The sequence below is a fragment of the Lates calcarifer genome, linkage group LG21 (assembly GCF_001640805.2).
Source record: "Lates calcarifer isolate ASB-BC8 linkage group LG21, TLL_Latcal_v3, whole genome shotgun sequence".
Lineage (NCBI taxonomy): Eukaryota > Metazoa > Chordata > Actinopteri > Centropomidae > Lates > Lates calcarifer.
In genome coordinates, this window is record NC_066853.1 from 21,578,491 (window position 1) to 21,594,741 (window position 16,251).

A 16,251-nucleotide genomic window follows, 5' to 3' on the forward strand; every position below is an offset into this window, starting at 1 on the left:
TAGGAAATTTAGAAAAATTTCACATTCAGGTGTTAACAGATGTGTTGTTGTAGTGTATTTAATTGATGTTGATTGTGATGATGATGACAGTCATTATTATATATCCCTAATGTGGTTTGGTTATATTTTTCATGTACACACTGTTCTGTTAATAAAGTGGAAATACAATAAAATAAAACAAAAAAGATAATAATAAATTTCTTGAATCACCATTTGTATAAATAAACATATAGCATATAAGAACAGCGGGTCATCTTGAGACACCACTACGGCATGCTAGATAACAGATGGAGGAATTAAAAATTGATGATAAAATCAAAGCAGTTCAAAACAGAACTGTAGAAGCTGTCGTTCTGTCATCCGTCATCTCCATCGAGCATCAGGGAAGACTGAACACTTTTCTGACCAAAACTCAACTGATCAGAATTCCCTCGTCATGAGACGAACATTGTAATTGTTTTCTACTGGTCACACTTTGAATTTACAACATAACATTCTTCACACTGATAATATGCAAAGTAGTAACACGTTTTTTTTAGACAACATGAAGCCCTACACCATCTGTATAATGCAGGCTAATAAACAGGAGGAAATGTATTGATGATCAATAGATTTTAACTGCCTTTCAGTGGTGGCAATGAGAAACTACCTCTAATTAAAACATTTAAAATTAAACATTTAAAACCATCCCATATCAACTCTGTCAAGCCCCAAGGCAGACAGCAAAAATCATTAAAATAAAGGTTTAGTTTCTGGAAAAGACAGCTTGAGGTCCTGTCTGATACAAGTCTTTTGTCAAAATCTAGTTTTAACACCTTTAATTTTTTAGTTAATGTTGAAATGGTGCACATCCATAGACTAATGTGTTTAATCACATTATTCAACATAATTTCTGGGGCTCTAGGCATGATGGGATGGTGAAATACTGAATTTCTAGGGCTCATTTTGCCCTATTGTCCTCCAAACTTTCTTCATTGTGCTTCTGTGCTTTAGAAAGCTTCGTTTTTTCAACCACTTCTTCTACAAGCACAATTATGTGCTTGTGCATGTGTGCATGTGAAATATAAAAATCGCAATATGCAGCTCCTCCGTTTATGTTTATGTGTAAAGAATTATCCAGGAATCCAAAGCATGTTTTATAGGAACCTTTAATTCATACATGTACAGTGATATATATAAATATATATATCACACACAGCATAAATGACATTTGAATAATAGGCTACTGTGATAATGCAGACAGTGAATGTTAGGGATGCTGAAAGTGAGCCATAACTTTGAAGATGAATGACTTTTTAAAAAATTAATCTACAAAGCAGCATTTTTCTTACACTTAGAGCATTTCATTAATTAAACTACAGGAATAAACTTGTTTTCCTCTCATCAAAAGAAAGAAATCTGAACTGAAATGTCTGAGCTGCTATTCTCAAAAGTAACACTAGAGGACAGGTAGAGACCATTAAGCTTATATGTTCATCTGTTAGAGAGGGACAGTAAAATTAGCAGTTGTTCACATTTCATCTGGCATTGAAGCATTACAGAGAAAGAGTGAAGATATTCATTTTCAGTCTTCTAAAACCTTTTAGTCCTGAACTTGACATTTGAGGCAGCCAAAGTGAATTAGGACAGAAAATTACCCACAGCATAAAACTATTTGCAGTTCAGCTTAGTATGACTGAGCGTGTTTCATTTGAGCTCTACTGCAGAAATGTACGTCCTAAGTTGTAGAAAAAAATGTACTCATTAGTAGCTGCAGCTTCCTCCATGGATATGTGAGTCCTGCTGCTCCTGAATATTGATCACAGCTGGTGATTTGTTGAGACATTAATCTGACTCAGCTGGCCAATGACACGCAGAAAAAAGAACAGATTCTCAGCACATCATATAAACAGACAGATATAAACAATGTGGATAGTGGCTGATATTTTGCCTTGGCTGTTATCATCTTGAGCAGAAACGTCCCAACACTCCACAATCATGTTTGCATGCTTCTTAGCTCTGTCAGTCTTTCATTACCTTTAAACTCAGCTGTCATTGTTCTTGAGACAGTTTCTCCACCGTATATTTTCCATTCCTCCGTCCCTCGTCCTCCTTTAGTCTCCTCACAGAGTTTTTAAGGATATATTAAACCATGTATAAAAATATCTGTACATCACATTAATCTTTCCATTCACAGCTCACAGCGGTTGTCCTCAGTCTTGTAGCGGTCCATGATACTCAGGACATCCTCCAGGATGGATGGACCCAGATCCAGGTTTAACCCCGCCATAGAGTCTGAGCGGGACACACTGGGTGAGGCTGTGAGACTGGCCGGTTGAAAGGCAGCACAGGGAGACTCACTGCGTTCACTCCTCAGGTCCTCGTTGCTCAGGCCGGCGTCAGAGTCTAGACTGAGGCCCCGGCGAACGTCCAGGGGCCCGCAGCTTTCCGACATGGAGTCCTCGGAGGAGACCTCAGAGAAGGAGCCAGAGGAGGGGACGAGCCTGCGGATGGCGGGCGAGAGGGAGATGTCACGGCAGGGCTCCGATGCCAGACGGCCCACCACGCCGTTCTCACAGAGTGACAGGGTCGGGTGCTGCTGGCTGTTGTTGTCTGCATGACTGTGACCGTTGGCCTGTTTGTGGCTCGCCTCTGTTGGCAGGTGGTGGTGGTGGTGGTGGTGGAAGTGGTGTTGCTGAGAGGGGAGAGAGGGAGGGGAAGGGTCGTCCAGGTGGAGACGAGGGGGTTTGGGTGGAGCCTGTTCATGGGCGATGAACACAGGCATGGAGATGGTGGTCTTCAACAGGCCGGTGGAGGAGTGCTGATAATGGTAACCATTGTAGGCGTAGTTGTGCGGGTCGTGTTTCGCGGCGAGGCCCTCATCCATGTGTCTCTCCACGCTGTACGAACGTGCGTGACCGTTTTGTGTCCGGCTCAGGGACGGCAGCATGTCCATCTTCCCCTGGAGGAAACCCACGTCTCCAAACATGTCGCCCTCCCCTTCGGGACCCACATGGGCACTGTGACGTACGTCGCCCAGAGGGGGGCTGATCATGTCACCGGAGAGGACATCACGAAGCCTCAGCTTCTTCCCCTTCTTAGGAGTTGTAGTTTTTAAGTATATTGGCGTCTTTGCCGGCATTTTGCTTCAAAAAACGACGTGAGATGAATCAGTTTCTCCTGAGAAAACTCTGTGTGCTTCTCTTTCTCTGAGAGCAGAGGCACAGGCACCTCTGTAGGTTTGGGTAGCAGTCAGTTTCTCAGGGTGATTAAAACCAGCAGAGGAATTTAACTAAAAGCAAGTAGTGTCAAGAGCTCACAAAGCAAACTCACTTGATAAGAAGCTCTCTTGGCTTCAACTGAGTGATCCGGTCTGTGTTGCTTCTCCGAGTGAGGATACAAGTATTTAGGTCGGTCAGTGTAGCGATAGCAACCCCGGGGGTTGTGCCTCACACTGACATGTGACTTGCAGGGGGAGAGGAGGAAGGCCTTGACCTCAGATCAGCTCCCTCTGTCTTTTTCTCATACACAGAAACGCCATATCACTGGCCCTCGTCTCCTCAAAGCATACAGTCTCTCCCCCTCTTCGGACAACAGGAATGAAGGGATGAAGAATATGATCTCTGTCTGCTGCCGGGTCAGGCCTCTGATTTCTTCAGAAACTTCAGGAATGTAACATCAAAACACTGCAGATCTGTGAGGAGAAACAAAAGGGAAATAGGAGTCAAAAAGAGGCTGAAAGAGATGAAGAGAGAGGGGGGAAAGCAAGGGGAGATGGATGGGGAGAAGGGGAAGGGAGGGGGCAGAAGCTGGGGGAGAGAGGAATGAAGGTGGGAGGAGATTTACAACCCTCTTTTCAGCGAGCCAGAGGACATATGATGAAAAACACTCAAAGAATCCAAGAGTGTTTGCTAAGAGGGGTCTGCTTGTCCCCAAACTGTGTGAAAATGTGACTTGAGGACTTGTGGGTGTCGAGGCTGCTCTTACAGTGAGTCAGTCAGTGAATCAGTTCAGAAAATTGGTCACGCATTCCCACAGACGCTTCAGCATAGTTAGCGGAGACACAAGTTACCGCATGGAAATTGTTGGTTTTTAAAAGCTCGTGGCCTCTCAACATCCTCGTCCCGTGTGGCGGCCTGTTATCAGTGAAACATCTTAAAGTCTCTTTCCTGAGACAAACACTGTGAATTATGGGATGACACGCGGGTCACGCCTGGGGGCTCTGTGATCTTGTGATCCCATCATCATCCTAAATGTCCCTTTGGTATTTAACTCTTTACACATAAAGACAAGCACTGTCTTATGTTCAGGGCTCAGAGGGTTTGTTATGAAATTAGATTTTGGCCCTGTCTTGACAAAAGATGGCTGGTTAAGGAAAAGCTGACTTTATGATGAAGACTAAAAAATAAGGTTGCATTTTAACTTGAAAATCAGGTCGAAAGTTTCTCTAAAGTAAATCAGACTACACAACATAGTTATTTAATAATGAATAGAGCTTTTTATTCTTATATAATCTTCTGATCTTGTGACTGAGTGTGCCTGAATGCTGTATAGATGAATGTATGTTCACTATTGTTAAAAACAGAGACAAACAGAGCTTTGAATAGAGCATAAAAAGTCACAGTGTAATGATGTGTATCTTGTGATATTACTGAGGAGACGCACCAAGGAATGTGTGGGCTGTTGTGTGACTGACCTGATCCTGAAATCACTGAAACTGATGATTTTCAACAAATAAAACATTTGACAAGTTTTATTCAACCAGTACAGGACTACTACATGTACATCTTCAACTCTGCATACAAAAGAGCAACAGCATTGTTATTGTCTAGTGTTAAATCTTATTAATCGAATGTTTACTTTTCAGTGATGTGACTTTTTTAGTTCAGGTCATGTGACTGGTTTTTAAAGTATTTCACAGCTCTGCAGGTTTATGTGAAAAGTAATAATAATAAAATCACCAGAATGAGTTTTCAACAAAAATAGTCTCATCTCCATTCCAACATCACCACAATGGCATCTGTAATAGTCCTGTGAACATTCACACAGGGTTCACATTTAGGTAACTGCACATGGATGAGCTTCACAGAGATAAACATGTGAGGTGGAGAATACAAAAAGGCTAATTTCTCTGATTAATCACTATATCTCTGGGGCTAAAGTAGAAGAGTTGTTGCTTAAGGTCAGTAAAAAAAAGAGAATCTGATTTGTTCTGAAAGTGATCACAGCCATATAAAAATGTGAATCTGATCACAGCTTTCAGTCTCTGTGAAAGCTGAGGTTGTTCTGAAAACCAAAATCCTCTGTGATTTTGTTCTGGGACAAAACCTCATCAGTTGGAGTTAATGTGTCCCTCTTGTATTTTGCAGCTTCACTGGTTTCCTCAGAGCAATATTTCATTTTTGGTGGAGTCTTTTCATATTGCAGCAAGTAGAGCTCCACAGAATTTCACATGAAGTCCCTGTATGACGTTAGCTACCATGGGGAAAGGCTTTCACCACCAGCTATCAGGGTTTTTTTTTCCCCCTTCTTTCCTTTTATCAGTGGATTAGACTCCAGGACACAGGCTAAAATAATATAACTTCAGTCTATTTATGTATCAGTCTAACGTATATAGACAAAAACAACAGTGTTACAAAACTATAACTCTTCAGAATACTCATGACTGGAATAATCTGTTTTTTTTCATGACAGTCAACACTGTGTCACAGTAATTAGTTATATCATCACAAATATCTATGGTTAAATAAATAATCATTAATTTCTACATTGTACCTGTATCAAATATAATAGATTCGGGTACTTTTGATGCATTTACTTCACAGTTTGAACGAAAAGAAAACAAGTTAAATTTTCTAGATGAACCACAATACTGGAACAAAAGATCCCAGTCAGCACTGACTTTGTGTTTTACAAACCATAAGACATTTAGACAATATATCTGGGTTAAAACCAAGCTAAATCTGGTTTAAAAAGCTAAGTAAATTTCAGTGTCAAAGTTACATATAGTCACTGTTTGAGCATATTTAAACTCCTACATGTGGATAGAACCTTCTCTACATTGAAATCTAATCATTTAAATACAATTGAAACAACAGTTAAATGTAAGCAACTGATTTTAAATGACAGAGATGTAAAGTTCTGAGTAATGATCCTCTGCAGTAAAGTGCTGAGTAATCGTCCCTGCAGCAGTTGGATAGAAGTGGCTCCAGTGGACCGAGTTAAGCATTAGATCAGTTGGTACACGAGAGATATTTACCGTACATCTGTTGTAATCAGCTCAGTGCTGACACACCTTACACAAGTCTGTAGCTGAACAGGTCTGAGTGTCCTAGATGAAGAGATTCTGCTGCTATTGCTCCTCTCTTCTCAGGTGATATCAACACCGTGCAGCTCAGTTTACTGCACCTGTCTCTTATAAAGATAAATCCACACAAAAGACCTCTGTAGACAAAGACAGCTGTTGGTGATTTCTGTCCATCTATAGATTCATTTCTAGCATTTTCAGCCATATTAGTGTTATGTCCCTACAAATGGCAGTGTTGGTCTGTCGATTTGGTTCACACTGAAATATCCCAGTGACTATTGGGTGATTTGCTGTGAAATGTTGCACAGATGTTAATGGTTCCCACACAATGGATCCTACAGACTTTGGTGATCCCCTGACTTTTCCTCTAGCTCCACCATAATGTCCAAATTTATTTTTTTATTGAAATATCTCGACAACTGGATGGATTTCTGTCAAATCTGGTGCACAAGTCCCCAGAGGATGTATTGTAATAATGTTTGTAGTCACTGGACCTTTCATCTAACGCCATTGTCAGATCAGAATTTAATTCTGTCCAGTATTTTGGTGTACCACCAAACTAGTAACATTTCCATCAGCCTCAGCTGTACTTTCATTCATTAATCAGCAAATGTTAGCATGCTAACAGGCTAAGATGGTGACACCTGCTAAACATCAGCATGTTGACAATCTCATTGCCAGCTTGTTAGCATGTAAAAGTTAGCATTTAGCTCATAGGCCATCCATGTCTAAGTACAGATTCGCAGAGCTGCTGGCATGGCTGTGGGTTTCTTAGTCTCTCACTTATTCACACAGAAGACTGGAAAAACAGAAATGATGCAACATCATGTCAAGATATTTCCACAGCATCTAATCAAGTCTGATGTTAACAACAGTTTCAGAGGCTTTAAAAAAATCAGGTTTTGAGGTCAAAACTAACAAGTAAGGGCTTCATTCTCAAAGTGCTGAGCCACAATCAGCAGAATGAATAGTAAAAGAGGGAAACTGACCAATTTCAATCTTTAAATAAATCGTCACAACAAAATGGTCTATATATAAAAATCCTTCATTCAGTGTAATACTTGGGCAAAGTTTTGGCAGCAAGATACAGAATGCTCCTAAAGTATCAACATTAAAAGTACTACCTATGCAGAATGGACTCAGTGCTGTAGCTGGTTGAGATGAAGTTTACTTTCACTGATTTATTCTATAACAATGCAACATATTTTCTAAACTGATAATTCACATATTGCAAACTAGACAGTAACTGTCAAATTGATGCAGTGAAAAAGTGAAAAGAAAAATATTCCCATCAGAATGATACTCAATGTGCTTATTATTTTCCATCACTGGACATGAGATTAAAGTGGTTACACTCAGGTATCAGCCTTGACATGATTAGGTTTATGTTTAAAAAAAGGAAGAAAAGGTTTTGCTTAAGATTAGAGATGGTTGGGTTTATAAGGATTTATGTGGATGAGGTGAGGGTAAGAACGTGGGCGTGACTTCCCTCTTCCACAAAAAAATTCAGACAAGACAGATTCAAACTTAAAAAATAATCTCTACGGCTCCTGGAACATCACTGATTATCAGTTAAATCTGTACAAAAAAGGGCTGATTTGTCCTTATTCTAACTTTTTAACTGGAAAAATCTTTCATCTCTCTCTCTCTCTTTCTCCCTCACCATTATCCACATCTGTCAACCACAAATGTGAAATAAAACAGATTCGTCTGACTGTCAGAACATCTGAAACATAGATCTATTGAAGATGAGATCTTAAACAGTTCAGTCTAATTTAAGCCACTGAGAGGTCATAAAAAATGAGACATTAACTTGTCAGCCCTCATTTTATCACAAAGAATAACAATACCAGCTACGTTCATGCAGCACAAAGTCAAGCAAAGACGTGGAACAAATGAATCAAATAGCTGTGTTGTTGGATTCATGTCTAATAAAGGGAGGACGTGCCCTGTTGGCTCCATTAAAGCCCACAAAAACAACCAGACTGTGAAATGTGACAGCAGTGTGACCACAACAATACAAATACACTTAAATATAATACCAGTGTAGAACCAAACCAGTTGGAGCTGGTTCAGAAGGGTGGAGACGCTCCTGCTGAACTGCTGAAGTGACAGTTTCTGATGTATTTCAACACTGATTTCTCATTGTTAAATTACCCTTCGGCTGTTTCTTTAAAGGGATAGTTCATCCATATAAGGAAAACTGAGTCATAAATCTACATCTGTTGAAGTCTCTCTGTCAACCAACCAACCACATACCGTCATCACCCTTCCCCCTATTATTGAAGACGTGCACGTATATCAACATGTCAGGATCAGACATCTGAATCACGTTACATCTCACAAAAATTCTTTAATTGCAGAGTTGAGAACAAATATTCTGATTGTATGAGCTGGAAAAAGTGAAAACCTATTTTCTTTTGTTCAACTCAAGTAAAGCTGAAATTAATTCTAATAGACTTCATCTATTAGCTGAAAGAAAAGTGATTGGCAACTATCTAAATAATTAATCTAAATAATTAATTCAGCCATTCTTCAAGCATTTTTTTAAATGCTTGACATTGTCTTGTATCAGCTTCTCAAAAGTCTTAGATTTTCTTCTTTGAATAACTTTGACTTTTGGACTGTTGCTCATACAAAACACAACACCTGAAGACATCTCCTTGAGCTCTAAAAAGTTGGGGTGGAGATCTTTTGAATTTTTTTTTCAATTTTCTAAAAATTCATAGACAAAACAATGACCCAATTAACTGAAAAAATAAATAAATGAACTAAAGATTGTATTAAGTTTGCCTTGAAGTCTCAAAGAGAAGGTAAGATGGACCTTTAATCTGTAGTTATTCTGATTTCTTCAGTATTATAGTATTATAATAAATGTTTTTGCCAGTGATTTATGAATTTTGTTATAGACTTGATTAGTTTTACACTTATTTTGTAGTTTTGTTGGAAATGTTCGCAGCTTTGAATTTATGGTGGCTTGTTAGTCCATGCAAGATGATCATGACATAAAAGTAGAAATGAATTCATTCAACCTTAATGATGTTAGCCTGCCCATCTTTTACAGCTCCATTCGTCCCACTCTGTTACTTCTCAACTGCACTGTGGGTCCACAATTACAACATTTCCCCCATTTCTTTATCCTGTTTTCACTAGAAAAGCTTTGTGAGGTAAATATAGGAGACAAAACAGAAAACACTCCATGAGCCACCGAGCAGACATTTTATACATTCTTTCGAGCTTCAAGAACATGAACATGAAAAAATGACTTTGTGTAGTTTGGCAGAAGGCTAACCTAGTGCTACAGAGCAAAGAGTTTTCAGTTCAGTGAGAGCGAGTAGGTCATTCTTTAATGTCATCACTGAGGAAATTCAATCAATGAAGAGTCACCCAAACACACCCACACACTTATGCTCAGGTCTGGGAAATTTAGTTGGTGAATATGAGCAAGATCACAAAGACTATGATTACACAATCAGTCTCCAAAAGATGTCATCTAATTGTACTTTTTGATTCCATGTGTCCCCACACTTTTACATTTCCAGGTTAATTAAAATTTTAAAATTTTGACTTCCAGAAAGTGACTTCAGCGGGACCAACACATTTTTCAATAGATAGCATCTTCATTAAAAGTAATGTAATACACAATATTTTTCAAATATTCATATTCAAACAGTAATCACACACTCCATAAAAAGTATTTACAATCACATTACTTAGTTAAACACACACATGTAGATACATGGCCATATTGGAAGCCTTTCATTGTCAATGAGGCATGAGTTGTATGTTTTTCTTACAGGTCAGCCATTAAAGTTCCCAAGTCTCTTCTGTTTATCACACACACACACACACACACACACACACACACACACACACACACACACACATAACCTGCACTAATATCCCTATAGTCCCACTCCAAACCTTTACCAAAAGTAACCAACCATAACCCTAAAACAAAGTCTAAACCCTCCAACATCCCTTTAAAGAGCAAACAAAATGTTGTCCCTTTCTACAAATTAACATCATGCTTGTATGCATCATGCATCTTACCTGTGTTACTACAGTTTAAACACTAAATGGAGGAAACAGTTCAGAGAGTTGGTGTTTCTTTCCTCCATGCATCACCTTTCCTGGAAGCTGGAATTTGGGACACTGCTGATGATGCAATCAGCCACAGCGGAGGCTGATGTGACATCTGTTTCTGCTCTCAGGCTCCATTTGCTGCCTGTCTCCACTAAACCAGGACAGAGAACCAGTGAGCCACCCGGTAGCTCTGTCATCTTCCAGGACAAACACACGCACTAAAACGAACACGCGTGAACGCACCACGGCTCGGCTCTTTTCATTGTTGTTGTTAATAACAACAATGAAATGAACTATTCTTAAAAACAACAATGAAAGGAGCGGAAAAGACAGCGGATGATCATCCGCCGTGTCTGTGCGTCATGCGTAATTGCGCACAGCAGGCGACTGTTGACAAAAAGCCTTTTGCTTTTCTGCTAATCCGTTTGTTTTTACCATTAAAGTAAAGCTGATTTTGTCCGTCCTCCAGCTGATGCGGCTGTTTTCCCTACGAGGTTTCTCTATGATTCAGCCTAACTATGATTTTTAGTATAGTGACTTAATGATGACCAATTTCCTGTTAAGAGTCGCAATGTGTGTGAAGTGTATTCAGTTTAGTTCCACGTGACCTCAGACTCAGACTGTAAACTTTCAGGAAAGTTGTGGATAAGTTCGTATTCATAAAACCCTGATGATGTGTTCTCACATCCAGCTGAGGCAGTGATTCATCTCTCACAGGGTGTTTTCCTGAGAATTAAACTGAGAACAGATTTCTGATAACACCTCTGTCTGTCTTTAATCAAAAACAGCTGATCAACGCCTGATCCTAACCACTGCTGAGGCGCAAAGATTAAAGTTAAAAGATAATGAGTTCAAGAGTAGAGACAAACTAGGCTACAGTAGTTAACACCCCCACCCTCCCTGTGTGTGTTATGTAACTACAGCCTCTGAGATCATCCCTGCCCTCCTGAAGACTGTCTCGCCAGTTGACTGATTGGTACCAGTAGAACAAACCCCGTCTCTTTCTGGTCCTAACCCGCACAAACACAGACACAGTTCAGGTATTGGGATTATAAATGAATAACTGACCCTCTCATTCTGTGACGATCCTCAGTTGAGTATGCAGGAGTGATGAGCTATGCCTTCTGCGCTGAAAGACTATTTAAACTAAGTTGTTATTGCTCCATTACATGGCGGCTTTTCTTTGCATACAGTCAAATAAAAAAGTTCAGAAGTGTGCGTCCAGAGCTCTTACAGCGGGACATCAGCTCCCCACTGAGCTCCGTGGCCTCCTCGTCTTTGACCACAGAGAGGAGTTTATTCCTGGAGCAGAGCAGGTAGCAGTAATTCCAAGTCTGAGTCACTGGATATGTTTTTTTCAAATTGCGCAATATTTCCCCCATCTCCCTTCCGTTCTGGCGAATTTCTCACAGGAACAGGTCGTGCGCAACATATCTGCCTGCTTCTGTAAAACTTTAATCTCCTTAGAAATGAGATCGTCATAACCCAGACTGGGTGAGATTTTCCAGTATGAACTAAACTGTGTCAACTGGTCAAACAAATATATCTTCTCCTACAGGGATGTAAGAGCACAAGTAAGTTGTGTTACCAAACACTCCTACTGGCTGTCACTCAAAGAACATCGCGTACATGTTACTAATACAAGATGATGATATCTGATGAAAACTGCTTTTGTTATCATGTCTGTCTAAAACACTGGGTGAAGTCCACTCTGTGAATTAAAAAGCTTTTTCTGCTCACTACACATCTACATGACAAGCTGTGCAGGCTGCGCACACTGAAACCAAAGGGAGTGTCACACATGGAGCAGCCGAGGCTTTTATGTTGACAAATAAAATGTTACACTGGTCAGTTTTCCCTCTTTTTGTTATTCACATAATGGAAAACAATAGATCTATTCAACAGGTGGGCAGCGGCCACCGACTGACCACTGACCACATTTACACCCACAAAAAAAAAAAAAGAAAGAAAGAAATAGGCTATGACAAAATAAAGTGATTTTTCGCAGTGATATTTACCTGAAGAATGAAGCGTCGCTCCGTCACTCCTTGGAAATAAAAACAGTCCAAAGATACAGACCTCAGCCTCAGGGCAGGTAAACCTCTTAGTGGCGGGTTAATTCTGTCTCTGGAGCGCTGTGGACGGAGAAAGTGAAGGGGGGGACAGGCTTCACATGCAAGTCAGCCGGAGTGAGCCTGAGCACAATGTATATCCGGTTAGGAATTTCAAAATAAGATCCTTCATCTTTAAACACGTGCTGTAACATATTGTGAGTGTCTCAGACTTGAGGTCCACCCACCTAGTAAGCAATTATTTAACAAAAGTTTAACGATACGAAGTTATTATACACTATATAATTTTCTTCGATGCGTTATAGTCAATGGTGAAAAAAGTCTCACAGATTAACAACCTCAGATAATACGTGAAAACCTGAAAAGGTCCTGGAAACCTGAAAATCACTTTGAAGGCTAAATCACTGTATTGTCTGGCGTCAACTACGAGAAATCAATTCATTTTAAACGGTTAAAGTAGAACTAGCTCACTATGTACAAACTGAAAATGATAATAACTGAGAATAGAAATTAAGATTAAGTCATAAGTATCATTAATGAATATATACATATATATATATATATATATATATATATATATATATATATATATATATATATATATATATATATATATATATACACACACACACACACACACACAAAATTTCGCCAAATACAGACAAGCTGTGCATGATTTTATTTTAAAAGGAAAAATCTTGGCTTCCGGGGTCTTTCATGCTGATACTCACATAATTGAGAGAGTTGAGTTCAGGATAAACAACGTATTAAATGGACCTTTAATTAAGTTTGCGATAATGAAACGAAGCATTGAGAAGTGCTCTGATAAAGAGGGTGAAACAGTGTTATAGATTAAATTCACCGTCAAAAGCAAGTTTCCACAATTTCTGAGGAAGTTGATGGACTAGGCGACCTCTGGCAGCCTTTTTGATCAACAAGTCTGAAACCATTAAAAGGTCAAAGTTCAAAAGGTGAGAAATAATATCAGGAAGTAGCCACAGTAAGGAGCTCAGTTGAAATAAGTCCAGTGGTTCCTCATCCCAGAGGTTCTCCTAGACAGGCCAGTGATTTATTCTCTGCAGTTAACCTGTGAATATTTATGTTTCAGTTATATCTACGACAACCCAAAACACAGCCACATTAACTGTTAAAGTTATGTTGTGCTCAGTGCTGCTGTGCTTTGTTTTCCCTGCTTCGTGAGGCGGCTGCAAGTGAAATTGTTAAGTCACGTTTTTTCTGGCCACCTGTCCACTTCATCCAGCCAATTAGAGAGCTGTCTTACTGTTGATCTCTTGCTGTGACAGACGGTGTGGAGGTGATGAGGGCTCTGTTCTTTAATTTGATTAGCAGCAGGCAGAAACCACAGGCCTGCTGGTTCACAGTCCAACAGCCAAACCACTGCAGGATGATTTGAACTACAGGAGCAGGCGCAGACGGACGACCGTTTGTTCAAAAATCATCTTAAGTGCGTTCAGCTAACAGTTCGACATTTTCATTATCTTTGTCATTGTCTTGGCTTTGTTTGATGTAAAGTGACAACAGCAGCGTGCTCTGCAGTTTACTGACGTCTTGTTACAGAGCTGAACACTGCAAGCTCAAAGTTTGAGATGAGCTTAAAATATCTTCTTTGGCTAATGTCACGTATCTGTCTACAGCTACTGCAGCAGTATCTGGGTCAAATACAACATTTACCTTGTTTTCATCACAGAGTAATAACATCTCTGCATTGTAAGGAATAATTAAACATTTAAATGGGCCTTCAAATTTTTACTGCTGCCTCAAGCGAGACCTGCTGGAGCATAAAGTTTGGAGGCTCATTCTGGTGGCCCCAGCTGGGTCGGCACTGAGCATAATTATGGCGAGGTAATGAGGATTTAACAAATGGAGAATGCAGACGTTTGCTGTTCGTGGGTCAGACTGCAGGCGCATCTTGTTTACAGCTCCTGCGGGATGCCTGCGAGGCAAATTAAACCCATTCCCCCTTCACTCATCCACTGGTGTGTGATTTGTGCTTGTCTGCAAGGAAAGGCAGACATCTTTTCCAATGGATCAGCATCATGCAATGAAACTGCACACGAGCAGAACGACCTCCAAACAACATGAGATGTTACTGTTAGGGTTTTGGGTTTCAGAGATGGGATTTCTGCTACAACCTCACCGTCTTCCACAGTGCAAGGAGCGGGGGAAAAGTCTGGAGAGCTCAAAACACAGCACATTCATGAGCGTTGTGATGTATTATGACCCTGATGAAGGCCACGGGCTGTGAATACCTTGGCCTCATTTTTCTGTATACTCCAAGCATTGTTGGAATTTTGACCTCTGCAGGGTTAAATGTTTCTTCAGTGCACATGAAAGTTGAATCTCAATGTTTCCAGTGGAATTTCTCATAACAAGACAAACATGGAGAGAACACACACTCTTTATCTCCCTCTCTCACTGCATCACTCTTGCTCTCTGCTGAGTGTTTGAAGCTGGGTGGAATGTGTAAACGAGATAAGAAGAGAATTACACCAAGTCTCTCTGAGAGATGTGGTTATATCACACAGCAGGGACTGATGTGTACTCACACACACACACACACACTCAGATATGACATCACCTAAGTAAATCAAGATGTAATCAGGATGGTATGGGGTAGGTCCACATGTGGATCCATGAGACTACTATCATATCGCTCCCTAACACACACACACACACACACACTCCACCAGGCCCCATGGCGAGGCTCCAGACCCCCAGGTGTCGCCCCATGCTAAGACCCCCAGAGAGATTGGTGATTCTCTGTTACTCTGAGACACAAAGTAGAGGGGTGGAGGTTTGTATGAGTGTATTCTCTGTCAGAGTTTAACTCCATGCAATGACTGGGGGCTGATGTGAGGTCTGTTAAAGTTACCGAAAAGTTGTGTAAGAATGAAAAGAAGGAGAACGTAAAAAGTGGGGAAGAAAAAGTAGCTAAATATAAAAAGATACAACCGCTGGTAGTTTTTTCTTTTATCTCTTCTTTTTAAGGAAGAAGAGAGAACAGAATTACAGGAAGAAGGAAAAAGATTAGATTTGCCCCGTCTTTGTAACACAACACAATGCTTGCCCTGTAAACTGACGCTGGCAGACAGGCCTACAGCAAGCCAGTCTGTCCTCTCCCATTGTAAGTTATTATGCAACAGGCTAACTCAGCCAGGTGGAATTAATCTGTCCCCATGAGACATGCAGTCTCATAGATTTCACAATAAAAGATTAAGAGTTAAGAAAAAGTTCTGCTGTTGAGTCACTTCCAGCCTCCAGAACTCAATTTCAAATTGAATTACCCCATAAAATTTCCCCTTATGTAGACACCTTTTTCTCACTGTATGAGCACAATATGACAATATCACATGTAAATATTCTGTACACATTCAACATTTCACTGAAGTGAGACAATAATTTAAGATGGCATATTATACAGTGGCAAAAAGACCTTCCAGATGTTTGTTCATCATTAGCTTGCATTTAGTTTAAACCTTTGAATCTTGACTATAAATAAAACCAGCCACGATGCCTGTCAACATATTGAAGTTATGACCCATGAGCACTAAGTATTCATTACTACAAGAGTACTCACTACCACACCTATCTTTGAACTCTGCCTTCATTGTGATTTCAGTTACACACCTGTAATGTTTTGTGACTGTACCTTGCATGGTTGTGACATTACTGTGGTGACAAAAATCTGTCCATAGACAGACAGACATGTAAGTACCTGTCAAGTTAGTCAAAACCGCCACAGCGGTGGTTTCCGCTACAGTAAGTCTCACCAGGATCACATTTTGT

The 16,251-nt window shown here is 40.1% G+C and overlaps 1 protein-coding gene across 2 annotated transcripts; it reads right to left on the reverse strand.

Annotated features, from left to right (window-relative positions):
- Positions 1-1,130: 1,130 nt before the first annotated feature.
- Positions 1,131-12,558, reverse strand: zgc:154093 (uncharacterized protein LOC777623 homolog). Of its 2 annotated transcripts, none has more exons than XM_018665578.2 (2): positions 12,391-12,558; positions 1,131-3,673 (listed from the first exon to the last, which is right to left on the reverse strand). In XM_018665578.2, the coding sequence occupies exon 2, from the start codon at positions 3,119-3,121 to the stop codon at positions 2,171-2,173; it is 951 nt and encodes a 316-aa protein (XP_018521094.1). In that variant the 5' UTR covers positions 3,122-3,673; positions 12,391-12,558; the 3' UTR covers positions 1,131-2,170. The 2 variants fall into 2 exon arrangements, with proteins under 2 accessions (XP_018521094.1, XP_018521095.1); XM_018665579.2 differs by lacking the exon at positions 12,391-12,558 and adding an exon at positions 11,441-12,316.
- Between the last annotated feature and the right edge of the window lie 3,693 nt (positions 12,559-16,251).